The following is a 16549-nucleotide window of genomic DNA, read 5'->3' as shown; positions in this document are numbered from 1 at the left end:
TACTTTGGCGAGCAAAAACAACAGTTCAGACTGACTATGACTTTCAAAATGATAAGAAGGACAATAAATATGCCATAAAGGTAATCCAAATTATGCGTATGCTATTTTTATATTGCTGATGAATTCGAAGCGCATGCTATCATACTACTCTTACTATTTCTGCCATAGAAAGATATTGTAAACATAGTATGACTAGTATGTGGTTCTGAATTCAGCGCAAGTCTTCTGGAATTATATGATTCTTGCTGTGAGTTTTATTCAATGAAAATTCACCAAAGCTGTCTTGTCTTTCCTCATATTCAAACTTAAGGTGGAGAAGACGATCAGAGAAGTCTTTAATTTGTACAAAGCATCAAATGAATTCAGAAGACTTACTGTATAGTGCATGCATCATGTGAACTACTGTTCTTTTTGTCACTATGAACTATTGTGAAAAAGACCTGAAAAATTCCAGGTACAAAAATAACACCGATACGGTTTGAAATGATACGAGGGTGATTAAATAACAACAGTTTTCATTTTTCTCTATTATTCCACTTCTTGATTCAGTTGTGATCAATCAGGAAGCGTCTTTTTAAATCACTCTGTGAATGACTTAGACGTTTATATTTATACTGTGTGTTCTTATTAAAACATGTTCTAATAAAAAAAAACGAGCTTCTGCTTTTAAAGAAATACTAGTGCTTGTTTGGTTTAAATCTCTAAATCATGGAAACTGTGTGGACTGACGATTAGTTAGTAGGACAGACGAGTTAAGTGAAATTCGCATCACATCCCTTTCACTGCCTGGAGGAAGTAGTTTCATGTCCTAGTCGTTCCATCAGTCCGAACGGCTCCTGATCTCCATACTAAACCATGAGCTGCAACACAAACGTACACGAGAGGATGAGGATGATGATGATGATTCTTTTGCACTACGTTTAATAACTCAATTCATTTAAACGCTGAGCAGAAAATCGTTCTTCTCTCTTATTTCATGCCACCTGTTCTACAGTGCAGCGTTAACAATCGCCAAGCACATTAGTTATGCAGTTCATTCTGTGCCGTAATTAGAATAACAGTGAAATTTGTGCCCGCTACATTCATTACACTGCAAAGGAACAAAATCCAGCAGGGAAATGCAAATGTTTGGGCAGACTCTGCAAAGCTCATCCATGGGAATTCGCTGTGTAGATCTCGCTCATCAGCTGCATTTTAAAGATGCTGAGCAGAACCAGTCGCATGAAAGATTTAAGTCAACATGAAATCAACACTGACCCTATTTACTGTCTTATAATCTTCCTGAATAATTCATCATTGCTATCCCAAGGAAAGTGATGCAGGAGGATGCCGACATTTTCAACCACCTGTGAAATAGAGACACTTCACACAATGGATGAAGTCTCGTTTTGCTCGCAGATGCGTCAGATTATGGAGGTAAAAAGGGTTGTGAACTGTGTTTGACTAACGGGTTTGTAAAGTGCAGCAGAAATCAGCAGAGCAAGGCGTGTGATGAAGGAATGTTTATATTAGACTCGACTGTCCTGCCTCCCACATTCTCACTGCATTTCCATTCGGCTCAGAGAGAGATGTTCTCTAGACCTATGGTTATAACACACACACAATCAATGACACATTCGTGGGTATATGAAACCATATGCTGGTCGTATTTCACTTCATAAATAAAACTGAATAAAGAAATTGAAGCTTTTTTGCTTTGTGACATTATCATGACAATTTTTTATTATTATCAAATGTCTTTAAATCTGTAAAGTAACCTGTAAAATGTTATTTTTTAAAAATGTAATACTTCACTAATAAAACAATGTGGGGGTACTATAGTACAGTGTTGATGTCATACGGTGATACTGTGGTATATCAAATGGTAAGGAATTTAATACAGTATCGGTCAAAAGTTTGGAAGTCTCTTATGGTTATCAAGCCTGCATTTATTTGATCAAAAATACAGAAAGAAATGTAATATTGTGAAATTAATTTTTTTTTTTTTTAATTAATACTTTTATTCAGCAAGGATGTGTTAAATTGATAAAAAGCGATAGTAAAGATTTATATTTTGAATAAATGCTGTTCTTTTTAACTTTTTATTCATTAATCCTGAAGTATCACAGGTTCCAAAAAAAATTAAGGAGCACAACTTTTTCCAACATTGATAATAAATCAGCATATTAGAATGATTTCTGAAGGATCATGTGACACTGAAGACTGGAGTAATGATGCTGAAAATTCAGCTTTGACATCACAGAAATACATACAAGTATATTAAACTAGAAAACCTTTGTTGTAAAATTTTAATATTTCACAATATTACATTTTTTTCCGTATTTTTTATCAAATAAATGCAGGCTTAAGTTGATAAGCATAGAGACGACTTTCAAAAACATTAAAAATAGTGTTTTTAACCTTTTGACTGGTAGCCTACTAAATGACAATATTAAAACAACATTAAAGAGAACTTGATTATAAAACGCATAATGAAAAACAAATGATTAGCCTGCATTTATTTAATAATTTTTATATTTTCCTGGTTGAATTATGAATTATAGAATGTACGGAATATTTGGGTCCTTAAAAGCAATTTACGTACTATACAAATGTAAATGTCTAAATGTCCTGAAGACGCCTGGCTCTTATTATAAGGCAAGGCGGAGCTCTACAGATGATGGACAGTTAATGCAGCCAGTAAAAGACGAGACATCCGTTCGACGGCCAATAGCTGGCTCGCGGGGGCGGGGCTAACTCAGGGTTTTATCCGCACTCTCGCCAAGCGAAAGGAGAGAATCCCAAAAATGACATCCACATTTCCAGAGGAAAACCACGGCGTTTAGAGACGTTGTCCTGAAGTTTCCCTCGCCTCGTCACATTATTGCGGATTACATTGTCTCCAGATATGTAGTCATTAGACTTTGGAAATGCATATTTAATACATAAGGACAGTGTTTGCACACAACTGTTATTTACGCGTCTAATTTACTCCCTGATTTCAAACTCATGTGTGATTTAATGCCAGCGGCTCAACCTGCCGAAAAAATCGGCAAAATGAAGAAATTAAGAAGAACTTTGTCGGAGAGCTTCAGTCGCATAGGTGAGTGTCCATCATCCATCGCTTTTATTGTACACGAGCTCATTATTTCTGCAGGACAGTCCTTGGAAAGTTTGTTTTCACTGTAAATGATAGTTTTTTATGCTTTAAGCCACGCGTTTGTACGGTAAACGGAACTGAGCTGTGCATGTGAAGAAGTGCAGATGTTGCATGATTGTTCATGATGCGGCTGAGCTCCTCACAAACCAGCAGAATAGAATTGAGTAGGGCTGTGGAATAGACATCTTCTCAATCTCATGGACTTTTAATCTGCAGATGCACCAGAATCTGATTGTTTGTGATCTTCTGTCAGAGGTTCACGTTTGATCAATGTGTGTGATCGATCAATGTGATCTCATGAACTCTTTTCATTGCTTTCCTGCATTGTGATTCATTGTCAGTGTCTGAAATCCTCTAAACTCGCAGAGACCTTCATCTGTAAAGGTCTTTGATTTTGCGTAAGAATCATAAGATCTCATTTCTTGAGCAGATCAAATGGAGACTTTTGCTTTACATCAATGTCCTGTTATCTGTTGGTTATTTATGTGTATTCCCTGATTTCATCAAAACCTTGTGGACAGATAGTATTGAAGCTTTTGGTTATTGACATTTCTCTGATATTATAATGTTGCTTCTGTTTGAAAATCCTAAACTAAAAACTGTCAGTCCTCATAAGAATGAGGAAAAGCTATGATGCATCAACATGTTTTTATTTTTTTAAACATATCTCTCTTAGACAACAGAACATGAAGGTTCAGTCTTTTGATCATCAGATGTTTCACCTTATGAGTCACATTTCAATATGAGCTCAAATAGAGACTTGAGCAATGCTACTTTTATGGCTTATTGTATGTCACCGGTTACGAAGAGCACTCTTTAGGGCACTAATCTGGTCCCTTTGCGGTTTGATTTGAGATTCTGATTGTCTTCTGTCAGTGTCATAAAGGCTGTTCTGTTAAAGATGCTGCCTAGGGGCTTTTATATCCTAAAGACGCTGACTTCACCAGTCATGTGTCTCATCACGGTTGTGCTCGTTCATCTGTTCTGTTAAAGGACAGTGATGGGCTGATGATTGTGTCTTTGCACAGGAGTTATTCATATGGGCCCCGTTCCAAAATCGAGTTAATCATTCTGCCTGCGGAGACAACTTCTTTTGCAACATTCACAAAGAAGGCAATAATTAGTTGAAGTGGTTTGTATATGTGGGCGAAGCTCAAAAGCATTCATGTCGCATTTCACCTCAAAATTAAAAGAAATTTTATTTTCTCATAAAGTTAAGCCTTATACTTTACATTTTAACTATGAGTCATTCAATTAATCATTCACTTCACTTTTAATTTAAATTTAAATTAATTCATTAATCAATATTTATTTAAATATTTGTATAAAACATTTTTATATACAATAAGCAGTGTGTATATTAGTTTAAATCTATGACTATATAATATAATATTGCAATCAAGGCCGTACTGCTCATAAATAAATAAAGTGCTCGTGGTGCTTCACACAAGTTATCTTGTGTGTCAAGAATGTGTTGTTGATGGTTTGAGGATGTATTTTCAGTTCATGATTCATTATCGTGATAGCTTTGGGATAGAAGCTGTTCATGAGTCTCGTTGTGTGTGATTTGATAGACCTGTAGCGTTTTCCGGATGGCAGTAGTTCAAATAAGTGATGGGTGATGATATATATATATATATACATGCATGCAAATACAGTGCTGGTCAGAATTATTTGCCCCCTTGGTCGATATGATCAAAGATGGCTGTAAAAAAAAAAAAAAAAATCTGCATTGTTTATTCTTTTGATATTTTATTTTAAAAAAAAGGAAAAATCTAACCTTTTATTGAAGTAAAAGAATTGAAAGTGGGAGGAAAATCACATTATGAAATAAATATTTTTCTCCAAAACACATTGGGAACAATTATTTGCCCCCTTTTATTAAATACTTTTTGCAACCTCCTTTTCCCAAGAGAACAGCTCTGAGTCTTCTCCTATAATGCCGGATGAGTTTGGAGAACACCTGACGAGATCAGAGACCATTCCTCCGTACAGAACCTCTCCAGATCCTTCAGATCCATGTTGGCGCTTCTTCTCTTCAGTTCAGTCCACTCCTCTTCTATAGGGTTCAGGTCAGGGACTGGGATGGCCATTGCAGATGCTTGGTTTGCTTTTGGATCACTGTCCTGTTGGAAGATCCAGACATGGCCCATTATAAGATTTCTAGCAGAGGTTTTCAGGTTTAGATTTTTTATCTGCAGGTATTTGATCGAATCCATGATGCCATGTATCTGAACAAGATGTCCAGGACCTCTGGCATGAAAATTAGGCCCACAGCATTAAAGATACAGTATTTCATTTTACACATGTGGTACTTTTTTTATCCCTGTATGAACCAAACCCATCTTAAGTGTTTGCTGCCAAAAAGCTATTTTTTTTTGTTTGTTTCATCTGTCCATAGAACGTTTGAAAAGTAACTGGCACTACTGGAACTTCAAACGGGATGGGATGAAACAGCAAACACTTAAGATGGGTTTGGTGCATACAGGGATAAAAAAGTACCCCATATGTAAAATGAAATACTCTGCCGTTTCTTTAATGTTGTGGACCTAATTTTCCAAAAGCTCATTTTTTACAGTGCAGGCGCTGCTACGGCGTGTTGTCTCAGTGCAGATGTCCTTGGCGTCTCTGTGCGCGTCTTGTGTTTGTATGTTTGAAGTTGGGGTGTCTCATCCGGCCCATCGCTCATTTTGCATTATTATCTTTTCATCAGGCTGCCATTCGGCTGGTTTTAGACACTCTGTTCCATCTGAAGCCTTTAGAAAGGTTTTTTTTTTTTTCTTTTGAATGTGTGGGACGGATATTTTGAGACTCTCTTTTTCTTCATTGAAGTTAATCTGTCTACCAAGACAGTGAAGCTGCTTTCATGCTGATCGTGCAGGAATGTCACAGTCACACAGGTATAGCATATAATTAAATCATAACCTAGCCTATTACTTATGTTTTTCCTTGTTGTTATTTTTTCCCCTGAAGTGAAATCTGTAATAGTTCTGCAGTTTCTGTCTCAGTTTTCCTCTGAGAATGGTGCAATTTAATGGCTCGTCGCCTTGAAACAACAACAGTGACATGAATAAATAATTTTGCGAGGGACATGGAAGAAAGATGCTCGGCAGCGATGCTCGTTTAACAGTGTTTAACAGTGATACTGTTTGCTTGACTGTGCTTCAGTCAAATAATCGAACTTATTAAGCAGCCGAATGAAGGAGATCTGTGTCTATTATCTGTGTGATGTCATGAGCGCAGATCTGAACACTTTCTTTTATATTATAAAGGAACATTTTGTTGATACGCATATTGTTGATTACCACAATATATTTTTGTATGGTTATAAAAAGCAGACATGTGAAGCTGGTATTGTTAAAATATTTAACCCTCTGGTGGTGTTCTTTCATTTTTGAATGGAATTTTTTTTATTTATCATTTATTTAATTTTTTATATGTTTTTTACTTCATTGGAATGGTACGAAACTTGGTAAAGGTTTTAGCTCTTGCTGTGTACACACACACACACACACACACACACACACACACACACACACACACACACACACACACACACACACACACACACACACACACAAACACACAGTCTGGTTCACTATCTTTGTGGGGACTCTCCATAGACGTAATGGTATTTATACTGTCCAAACTGTAGATTCTGTCCCGTTAGACTTACCCTACCCCTAAACCTACCCATCACAACTTTCTGCATTTTTACATTTTCAAAAAAACTCATTCTGTATGATTTATAAGCATGTGTACCCATAGGGACCTCAACTTAGGTCCCCACAGTGACACGAGTCCCCATGGGTCTGTGTGCATTCAGGTTTAAGAAAAACATTTACACACACACACACACACACACACACACACACACACACACACACACACACACACACACACACACACACATACACACACACACACACACACACATCATGGACATGATTTAAAACGGTTAAATGGTGCTGAAAAATAGTCACACTTGTGCTCCTCACAATCAAAAATGGCCTATGGATATGTTGGTATGTTTGGTACTGTGCACAAATAAAATCTTACTAAAAGCTCTTCTTTTCTTTTTCTTTTTTTTGATATCAACCTCAAATTTGGAACACAACTTGTTTAGATTTATGGCTTTGATTTTCTTGCAGTAGTAGAGTAAAACGTGTTTTGGGAAATATATATTTCATTTGTGAATTTTTCCTAACAATAAACTTAAAATTTTATAACTTCTACAAGTTCACTTTTTTCACCAATCTGCCAAGTGTCAAAAAGAGGCTAAACTTAAGCATTTTTACTTTTTCAACATTCTTTAGTGTGTAATGTTGCTGTTTGAGCATGAAAAAGGTCTGCAAAGTTACAAGTCCACTCCATAGGGAGTTATTCTCTATATCAGTGTCACTGTTTCTGAACTCCCTGAAACTCCTCCATTGTAATCTTGATTTTTCTTTCGGGAATGAACATGTCACAATATTCCTTATTTAAATTATACAATTATATTAATGTGGAAAATAAAGGGGCGGGGCCTGGTTGAGTTAGAGCCTCGTGTTTATGGTAAGGGGCGGGACATTTCACAAATACGCTCGAAGCGCTTGACCAATCACAACACACTGATCCAACCGACCAATCAGAGCACATTGAGCTTTTCTGAAGGAGGGGCTTCATAGAGACAGGAACTAAACAGAGCGTTACTGACAGACTGGGAAGAGAGGAGCTGCAACAATGGAGAATATGTGAAAAATAATGTATTTATTGAACATTCAAGCATGAAAACCTGTTCTAGTAGAGCCCAAAAACTAAATCAAGACTTTGAAAAAGGGCATAATAGTTCCCCTTTAAACAAATTATTAATGTTTATTGCAGTGCAAGTGTTTTGCGTCATAGACTGTAGAGTTATTTTCTGTGGTTATCAACAGTATCTCAAACACTTTTACATCTCAGTATGGGTATAATCATAAATTGGTTTATTGACTGTAGATCAATTCTCCCCATGTGCTAGACACAACAGAGATCTTTACCACAACAGTTAAAAAGATCAAACTACTGTCATCCAGTATTTACAAGTACATATAGTCTCGTTAGATCTGAGAGGAAAGCTTTATTACCAACAATCCATTCTCTGCTCCCAGTGGCCATTTCATCCCAAACGATCTCCAGTTTCTGTTTCCTTCATTGAATGATGTTATAAAAGTCGATGTTTGCTATGAGAGTATCGGTTTAAATGTTCACCTTTCAATAGATAAAACCATTTCTCTGTGGTTTCCAGGCTTTATTGGAGTTGTTCAGATGCTGATGTGGTTTAAACGTTACAAAACAGGACACATTTCACCCCCAAATCAAAAGAAATTATATATTTTTATGAAGTGAAGCATAGTGTAATAAACGTTTTATATTTTTAATATATAATCTGTAAACTTTTATAAAGTTTAGTAGTAAAACAAGGCTTCATTTTCTTTAATATATTTTCAAATTTCTTTGGGATTAAATGTAATGTGGACTTGCTCTTCGCCCTTTTCTCTTAATGACCTACGGCTGTGGCTGGAAAACTATTTCAGCCAATTACAGCCTTTCTTATTGGTTTTTCATTTGCATGTGCACTGCAGAATGCATTAAAGAGCCACTTTTTGATTATGTCATTCTTTTATTCACTGTTCAATAGTCAGTAAAATGAAAGTCTGATATTACTTTTCTTTCTCTCCCCTTCAAGCCTTCAAGAAAGAAGACAGCGGCTTTGACGAGGTAAGCGAAAATACAACCATTTGACTTTCATAACCCTTGGGAGTTTTGGAAAACTCAGTTAATGTAACTGTCGTGAGATGTTATATGACGTGTTTGGTGTAGTTGTGTGCTGTCTGTAGCTTAATGGATTTCACTGCGCTTTGACTGTCATTGGAGTAGTGCATGCTGGGATGTGCTGTTTGGATGTTGCTATTTGAGGCGATGGTGTTGTAGGTCTCTGGGGTTGAAGTGTCAGTTGTGATCATTTGAGAGATGCTTCATTGTTCTCCATTTCTTCGTAGTGCCGAGGCACCAACCCATCCATACATTATTCCATTGGCTTTGGAAACAGGCCCTCGAGTGATATTGGAGGGAACATTGAACAAGAACATAAAATATTATTTGAATGCATTTGAGGCCCTTTTTCACTGTTACAGCCATTACTGATTGTGTTTACTGGTGATTTTTACTGAAGACATTGACATACGATTATGTAGGTTTTCTATATTCTGAAAAGACGAACTTTAAAACCAAATTTCTCAAAATGATAACCATTTTGTGTTCAGGCAGCTTTGTTTTAGTGCTACACGTCCCATTGCAATACATAAATTGTTTGAATGTTGATTATTTTCATGTTTTTTTGTATTCTTCAAGGTAATTTGCAAATCTGCATTTCTGTGGCTCATACAGTACAGTAGCGCATGGCACTAGCAACGCCAAGCTCACTGGTTTGATTCCTAGGAAATGCATGGACTGATAAAATGCAAACCTTGGATGCAATGTAAGACGCTTTAGATAAAATCGTCTGCTGAATGCATAAACTGTATGCAAATATAATTTGACCTTCAAATGGCATGTCACATTGGTTCCAAACAGAAACACCATCATTTCTACCAAACGGCCATTGTAGCTGAGCGTTTTAGCTAATACTTCAGCCCGAATATGTTTATGCATATGGATATATGTTTCACTCTTCAGGAAGTCAAAGTGCCGATGACTCTGACATTAATGTCGTCATGAAACGGAACTTGTGATCGCCTTTTTCCCCCTATTGTGACATATATCCAAGTGGAATGGCGTCTCGAACAAGAAAACATTTAGGGCGGGGCTTGATTTTGTCCATGGAGAATTGATTGGATGGTTGTGGTTTGCTATTGGTGGATCTCACGTGAGTGGCAGGTCGCCCCGCCCTCATGCCATTAAACGCATCATCAGAGAAGAGAAAAGATGAGCTGCAAGAGCGAGGGGAAGTTATTTTGATTCAAGATTCTGAGGCACATCAATTAAAAAAAATAATGATGTGCATGGATAAATCATGTATAATAAATCCTGCAGTATTCAATAGAAACTAAGAATCGTCAATTTTGATTTCATGGTGACTTGAAACACCAGAAACTATCTGGACATCAACAAATGACAAACTTGATCTTGAACTGGAGCATGTGAGATCTTTATATAACCCTGAGTGCTGGTGCTCGGGTGTCTTGGATCGCTGCATCTCTTGTCTTTTCCCTGCCGTGGTCAGCCGTCACATCTGGTTAGGCCTGGACGAGCGTGTGTGTGTTTCTGCGTTCCTCCCTAGAGACCCACAGGAAAGCCCGTCACTTTCTCATCGACAGGCTCTCTCTTTACAGCCCCGTATCCATTTAACAACATGCTTTACGCATGCATAAAAAATACAGCGGATGCAAAACAACAACCTTGACTGAATAAATGTAAAATTCAACAGTTCGCAGAGGTTTGCAGATGTCTAGTTGGGCTTTTTTCCTACGTGTCATGTTACGAGACGCTCCGTCAGCTGAACGAGGCCTCGTTGTGCTGCATGTTTAATGCCTGCAGTCTCTGAAACTAATGAGTGAGTGACACAGAGGGAGGAGTTTATGCTTTTACTAGTTCAAAATATTCATTAGTCATGTTCGCTAAGGCCGTTACTGTTGCTCATACTTGAACAAAAAGCCCTCTTGACATTCACAACCCATTCTACTTGTGAAATCTGACATGAAACAGGATCTTCAGTGAGACTAAAGTAGGATGGGATGGATTTTATCCAGCAGGATTTGATTGGACTTGAAAAGCGGGTGTTTAGAGGAACTGTTGATGTCAGCAGAACAGAGCAAGTCATTAATAAACATTTTAAAGAAAGATTATGCAAAAGAACTCTTGTTTTTCTTTGGAATAACATAAAGAATCATGCACAATAGGAACTTGTGCTTAGAAAGATCATATATTGGCAGCAAGTTTTGCATATAAGCATTTTCTTTAGAAAATATAAAATGTTAGCTATGTTATTTTCTTCTATTTATGACATTTGAAGCTATTTATTTATTTTTTATATAATATGTAACAAATAAAAATATATAATAATATAAATTCGATTATATATTAATTAAAAAAATGTATTATATATATATATATATATTATATATATAATATTCTGTCCGCAAATTATGTCTATTCTTTGGCTCTGGGACAAGAGTAAATGTATTTGATAAACGTATATAAATAAATGCATTTGTTTAATTTTAAATTAATATATAATAAGTTCTAGAATTTATATATTTTATTTATTTATTTTCCGCAAAATGCTGCAGCAGTATTTCTTGGAATCGTTTCTTGGCAATATCCATTACTGGTGATTATTTTTAGCTTGTTTGTCCATGAAAATGATGTCTCCGCGCAGTTTGTTGAAATGATAAGATTTGTAGCGTTCAGAAGCGTTCTCTTCATGGGAACTGGTTGGGTCCGTTGGCTATAAATGGTCGCCGCCGCTGGGGAAACATGTAAAGAATCTCAGAAGGAAAGGGACTGTTTCCTGTTCAGCATGAAGTGTGTGTCTGAGAAAGCAGAAAGTATTTGACCTCCCTAGAAATGTCCTGATTCTCTCTCTCTGTGTGTGTGTGTGTGTGTGTGCGCTTGAGTCTGGTGGATGCGTCTTCATGTATAACTAGATGACAGTTTTTCCACAAACCCCTGCTGCTCTCTCTGATTTTGGCCTTTTGAGGCACAGCGCTGGATGCATGTGGGTGTTTCTTTTAAACTAAGGGGACTTTTGTTTATTCAAACTACACTGTAAAAAAATCTTTGTAAGTTGTAAATAAAACAGATTATTGAAGTATGTTTTACAAGTCGTTCGTTTTCAAAAATGTACTAATTTCTCTGTCATTATTTGTGAAAATTTCTAGCAATTTCTTAGTGAAAATAGTTTCAAAGTAAATCCTAAACCATTTTATTTTCAGTGTATCAGAAATATGTAATGCTTAGTTGCTACTTTTCAAATGCCCTTCGTTTGTTGATTGTATTGCTTTACTCTTGTCCCAGAGCCAAAGAAGTCAAGGAAGATATCATTTGCGAACAGAATATTATATTGCATTTCCAATCAAGATGTTATTTCTGATTGCTAATGACATGAAAATGTTATTTATTGTGAAATTAACCTTAGTAAGATGCAGGAGTCCAGAAATGTTTAAAAGGTCATTTCCAACATTGTCATTATTATCACAATATATTATCTAAAAAATACAGAACGTGATTCGTATTTGTCCGCTGTTGGACATTGCTAGTTGATAAATTAGTGAAAGTTTGAAGAGTATTTATTTTCAGAGGTCGTCAGTGTCCTTAGTTGAAGAAACGGTTGGTTTGCATGGATCTTACCGTTACTGTCACGCTAAAGTTTGTCTCAACAGGATTTTGACTTGCACATGCACAATTTTATTGCATTCTGTGTGTGTGAAGGACATTGTGTCAATCTAACAAAAAAGTTTATTGTTCATATTTCACAGCAGAATAAAGAATATATATATTTTGCCTAAATTTTCTTCTTTTCATCTTTATTCATTCTATTTCAATGATTTCACAGCAGAAGACATGATGCATTATTTAATTAGTAAAGCATTAATGCATTGTGGTATTTGTTGCACTGCCTTTTATTTTTTGTATATAAATATATAAGGAATGACTATCAAACAGAATTGTGAGAATTAAATTCACAAAAGTAAAATGTCCTTTCACATGACACTAATGAGAAATTTTTGAGCAAAAATGTTTTATTGTCATGAAAATAATACTGCGTTCTATAATGTAAAAAGAAAAATCATGATTCTCAAAGATAGGATTATCTTCTTTAAGCGAAATGTGTTGCATGAGCTGGATGAGATTCTCGCTGACAGAAGATCTCATTGTTTCCTGTGTGATTCGACTTGCAGGCGAGTCGTATGAATGAGCTGAGTATCTTGTGTGTTGAAGTGTGCATCTCGACAGCGCTCAGATTTATTTATAGCTTGATGCCACATCATCATCATCTACTGGACTCGTTTCAGAGTGACCCGCCAGTCCACAGACTTCACAAAGGTCAAGTCTGATCAGTCTCACAGGTGACCTCTATGTCAGATGTGCTCATCTGAACACCATACTGTATCTGATCTTGCTGGTAGCATTGATAATCTTTACATCTGATGAAGTAGAGCTGCACGATTAATCGTTAAAAGATCGCGATCTCCATTCAAACACCCACGCAATCTCATTCCAAAATGACAACGATTCGCCTGTGTCTATTCAACCTTTGACAAAATCACACAATTCAGATCTGCGTTTGCATTGCCGCTGACCCAGAGATAGCAGTTGTCATGTATCGGTATGAAACAGCCTTTTCGCATCAACATTATAAAAGTTTATAGTTCGTATATGAACACTGATGTCTACGGAAGCGGTCAAAATACATTAAATCATCTTTTGAAAGTAACTTGGGGCTTCAAATTACGATTGTATCAATTTCATTGTTACACCAGTAGGTGGCGACAAGTGACGGTTAAAAAACGTATTTGTCATTTAATCAATCATTCAAGAGATTCGTTAAAAAAAACGCTGATTCATCCGGTAATGAAACGAGTGAGTCATTGAATCGTTCATTCAACCGATTTTTAAAAAATTGTTATTCAGATTAATTATAATAAATAACATTTTATATAGTCTGCAGGATTGAATGTTTTGTTGATACATCAGTCTTTTATAACTCATGATATAGTGATAATATTGAGGGTAAAACCGCTTAATTTTATTCAGAGGCCCAAATATATGCAATTTGGTGCAGATGCTGATATTTATATTGCCAAAAATCTGATATTTTGTAATTGTAAATCAATGCGATCTTTATAACAGTTTAGCAGAATTCTTACATACAATGCATATAAATATCAGTCGTCACAATATATCTGCCAATAATATGTTTTCGTTTGAAGATATTGAAATGCTTAATTTTTATGATTAAAGCTCTAGTTTTAAAACCTATAATGCAATGTTATACAATGATGATTGAGAGATGAACAAATAAACCTTCCTTAGAATCCTGATGGATCATATCTGATATTTGAACATGAATTTTCTAAAAATTATGTATGGATAATCAAGTTGCTTTCATCTTGAAATTTTACTAACAATATCAAATTTATAAAAAAATCAGTAAAGATTTCACAGTAAAAAGACCATGACCTGAGGGTGGACATTTTACAATTATACTAAAGGACTTTTTCTTGCTAAAAAGTATAAAATATCAATCAGACAGAAGGTTAGGTTAGGGTTAGGTTTTTCAGCTGCTTTGATCATGTTGATCATTTAGAGACCGTAGAAATATCTGTCAATATTTGCGGCACTGAAGGTCAACTTTTTGAATCTTCATGCAGCTCTTTTCCATGCAACACAACATTTCACAACCATGACTGTCAAGCTCCAAAAATACCCATAACACTCATGCACTGTATTCCAGCTCTTCTGAAGTCTCATGATGTCAATTCCAGTCTGTTTCTCAGACAAAGCATAATGTGACTTATGAAGACTTGAAACAGTCAAATGGACTATTGTTATGATAATTTTATGAGGTCTTTTTTGGGATAAGAATCTTCAAAACAAGTTCTAATTTTCAGCTCCTTTTCTTTAAAAAAAAAACAAAAAACGACAGAAATGTGATGAAGCAGAGATTCTGTCCTCCACATCAGCTAATTTGTCCTCTTCCAGCCCCCCGCTGCGCTCCCAGACTGCTAATGGAGACCCTGCCGCACCGGGACACGGGTGAATTTTAAATAACTTTCTGGGATCGAGTGGTTCACAGCTGAAGGAATGCTGGGCCCTCAAAATGGCGTGAAGCCCCGGAGGGATTCGGTGCCTTCAGTTAGAATGTGTTTATTGTGAGACTTGAAATGCTTGTCATTGTGAGCGCGCTTGAGAGGAAAGAGATGCACGCTTGTGCGTTTGCCTATGATGCCTGTTTTAATGTCTTCTCGTCTGTGGAGAAGGATTACGCTCCTTTAGATTCAAATTTACATTTTTCCATTTAGCAGACGTGACTTAAAAAAGGAGGAATACATCAAGCCATTTATCTTAAGGAGGCAGTAACATGAGAAGTGCTAGTAATACAGGGAGGAAGAAATATTTAAAAGCATAGAATAACACATATTCATATGTGGGATTTATATTCAGTAAATTACATTTTTAAACGGTTCACTGGAATGACATATTTATAATGAAGTATTTTCTTCTATTGTAAGTCACTTAGAAAAAAAAGATGCATAAATAAATTTAAATGTTATATATATATATATATATATATATATAAATTACATTTAAATTTATTTATGCATCTCTTTTTAAACAAATTTAAATGTAATTTGAATTAAATATATATATATATATATATATATATATAAATTCAAATTACATTTAAATTTGTTTATGCATTTAGCACTCTTATACTATATAATATAATATAATATATATATATATATATATATATATATATTTGTCATTAGACTAACTGAAGTGGATATAATAATGCAATTTAAGCTCTACACATCAAAATATATTAGCAGAATTACATTTACATTTATGTATGCAATTAGCAGACGCTTTTATCAACAGTGACTTACAGTAGAGGAAATTAATTCATTATAAATTCCTGTGAACTCTTTTTATTTTTGGATCCAGTCATCAGGCTCACAGCTGTAAAATTCCTGAATGCATGATTGACTGAAGGTGTCACAAAAGAAATTGTAATTTTCTAATCATAAATTCCGGCCTCCTGTCTCTTCCTGTCTTTTCTCCGTGTGCAAGAAGTTCATTTTTTATTCTCGGCTGAATTAGAGTCTGGCACGTTCTCCACTTTCATTTGTTTGGTGTCAGCATGTGGAATTAATTTAATAAATGTCGTCTTTCATCATGTTAAAGGCTCCCCAGTTATTTGTGGAATGGGCTTGTTGTTGCCACCACAAATCATCTATTTTTCTTTTCTTTTTATTTGAGGGAAAAGCTTCAGCCTTAATTTCAAGACAAACATCTCGTATTTTCATCTTTGCTGATGAAAATAATCTTATATAAATCTTATAATCCAGTATTCGCAAATGAACCCTTAACATAAGTGGATCAAAGTCTGTGGTGACTTTCAAGGACTTTCTGTGTTCTGTTGTATTTTTGTTATGGGGTGAACATTGATTTCAGCCATCAGGAATTGATCAGATAAAGGAGTAAAAAAGATAAGATTTTGATTTGAAATAAAGTGCACGGATGAATCATTCACAGTAAGATCAAGAACATGATTTAAAGACTATTTTGACTTCATGTTGGGTCAAATTCTGTCATCACCGTCGTTCAAAACCCATAAGACTTTGGTTTACTTCAAAACGCATTAAAAGTCAGGCAACCAAAAGA

At 35.6% G+C, this 16549-nt stretch overlaps 1 protein-coding gene across 1 annotated transcript in view; it reads left to right on the top strand.

The window, feature by feature from the left end:
* The first annotated feature begins 2771 nt into the window (after window positions 1–2771).
* cdk14 (cyclin dependent kinase 14) overlaps window positions 2772–16549 on the top strand; it is a 145654-nt gene continuing 131876 nt past the window's right edge. Inside the window, exons 1-2 of the mRNA XM_079895130.1 lie at window positions 2772–3082; window positions 8847–8878. Of these exons, the coding sequence (XP_079751256.1) occupies window positions 2989–3082; window positions 8847–8878 (126 nt within the window). The 5' untranslated portion in view covers window positions 2772–2988. The remainder of the gene's footprint in view (window positions 3083–8846; window positions 8879–16549) is intronic.

Source organism: Squalius cephalus, assembly GCF_949319135.1.
Source record: "Squalius cephalus genome assembly, chromosome: 15".
Classification (NCBI taxonomy): Eukaryota; Metazoa; Chordata; class Actinopteri; order Cypriniformes; family Leuciscidae; genus Squalius; species Squalius cephalus.
Note: the sequence above shows the minus strand (reverse complement) of the source record. Positions and strands in the feature narration are given on the sequence as shown.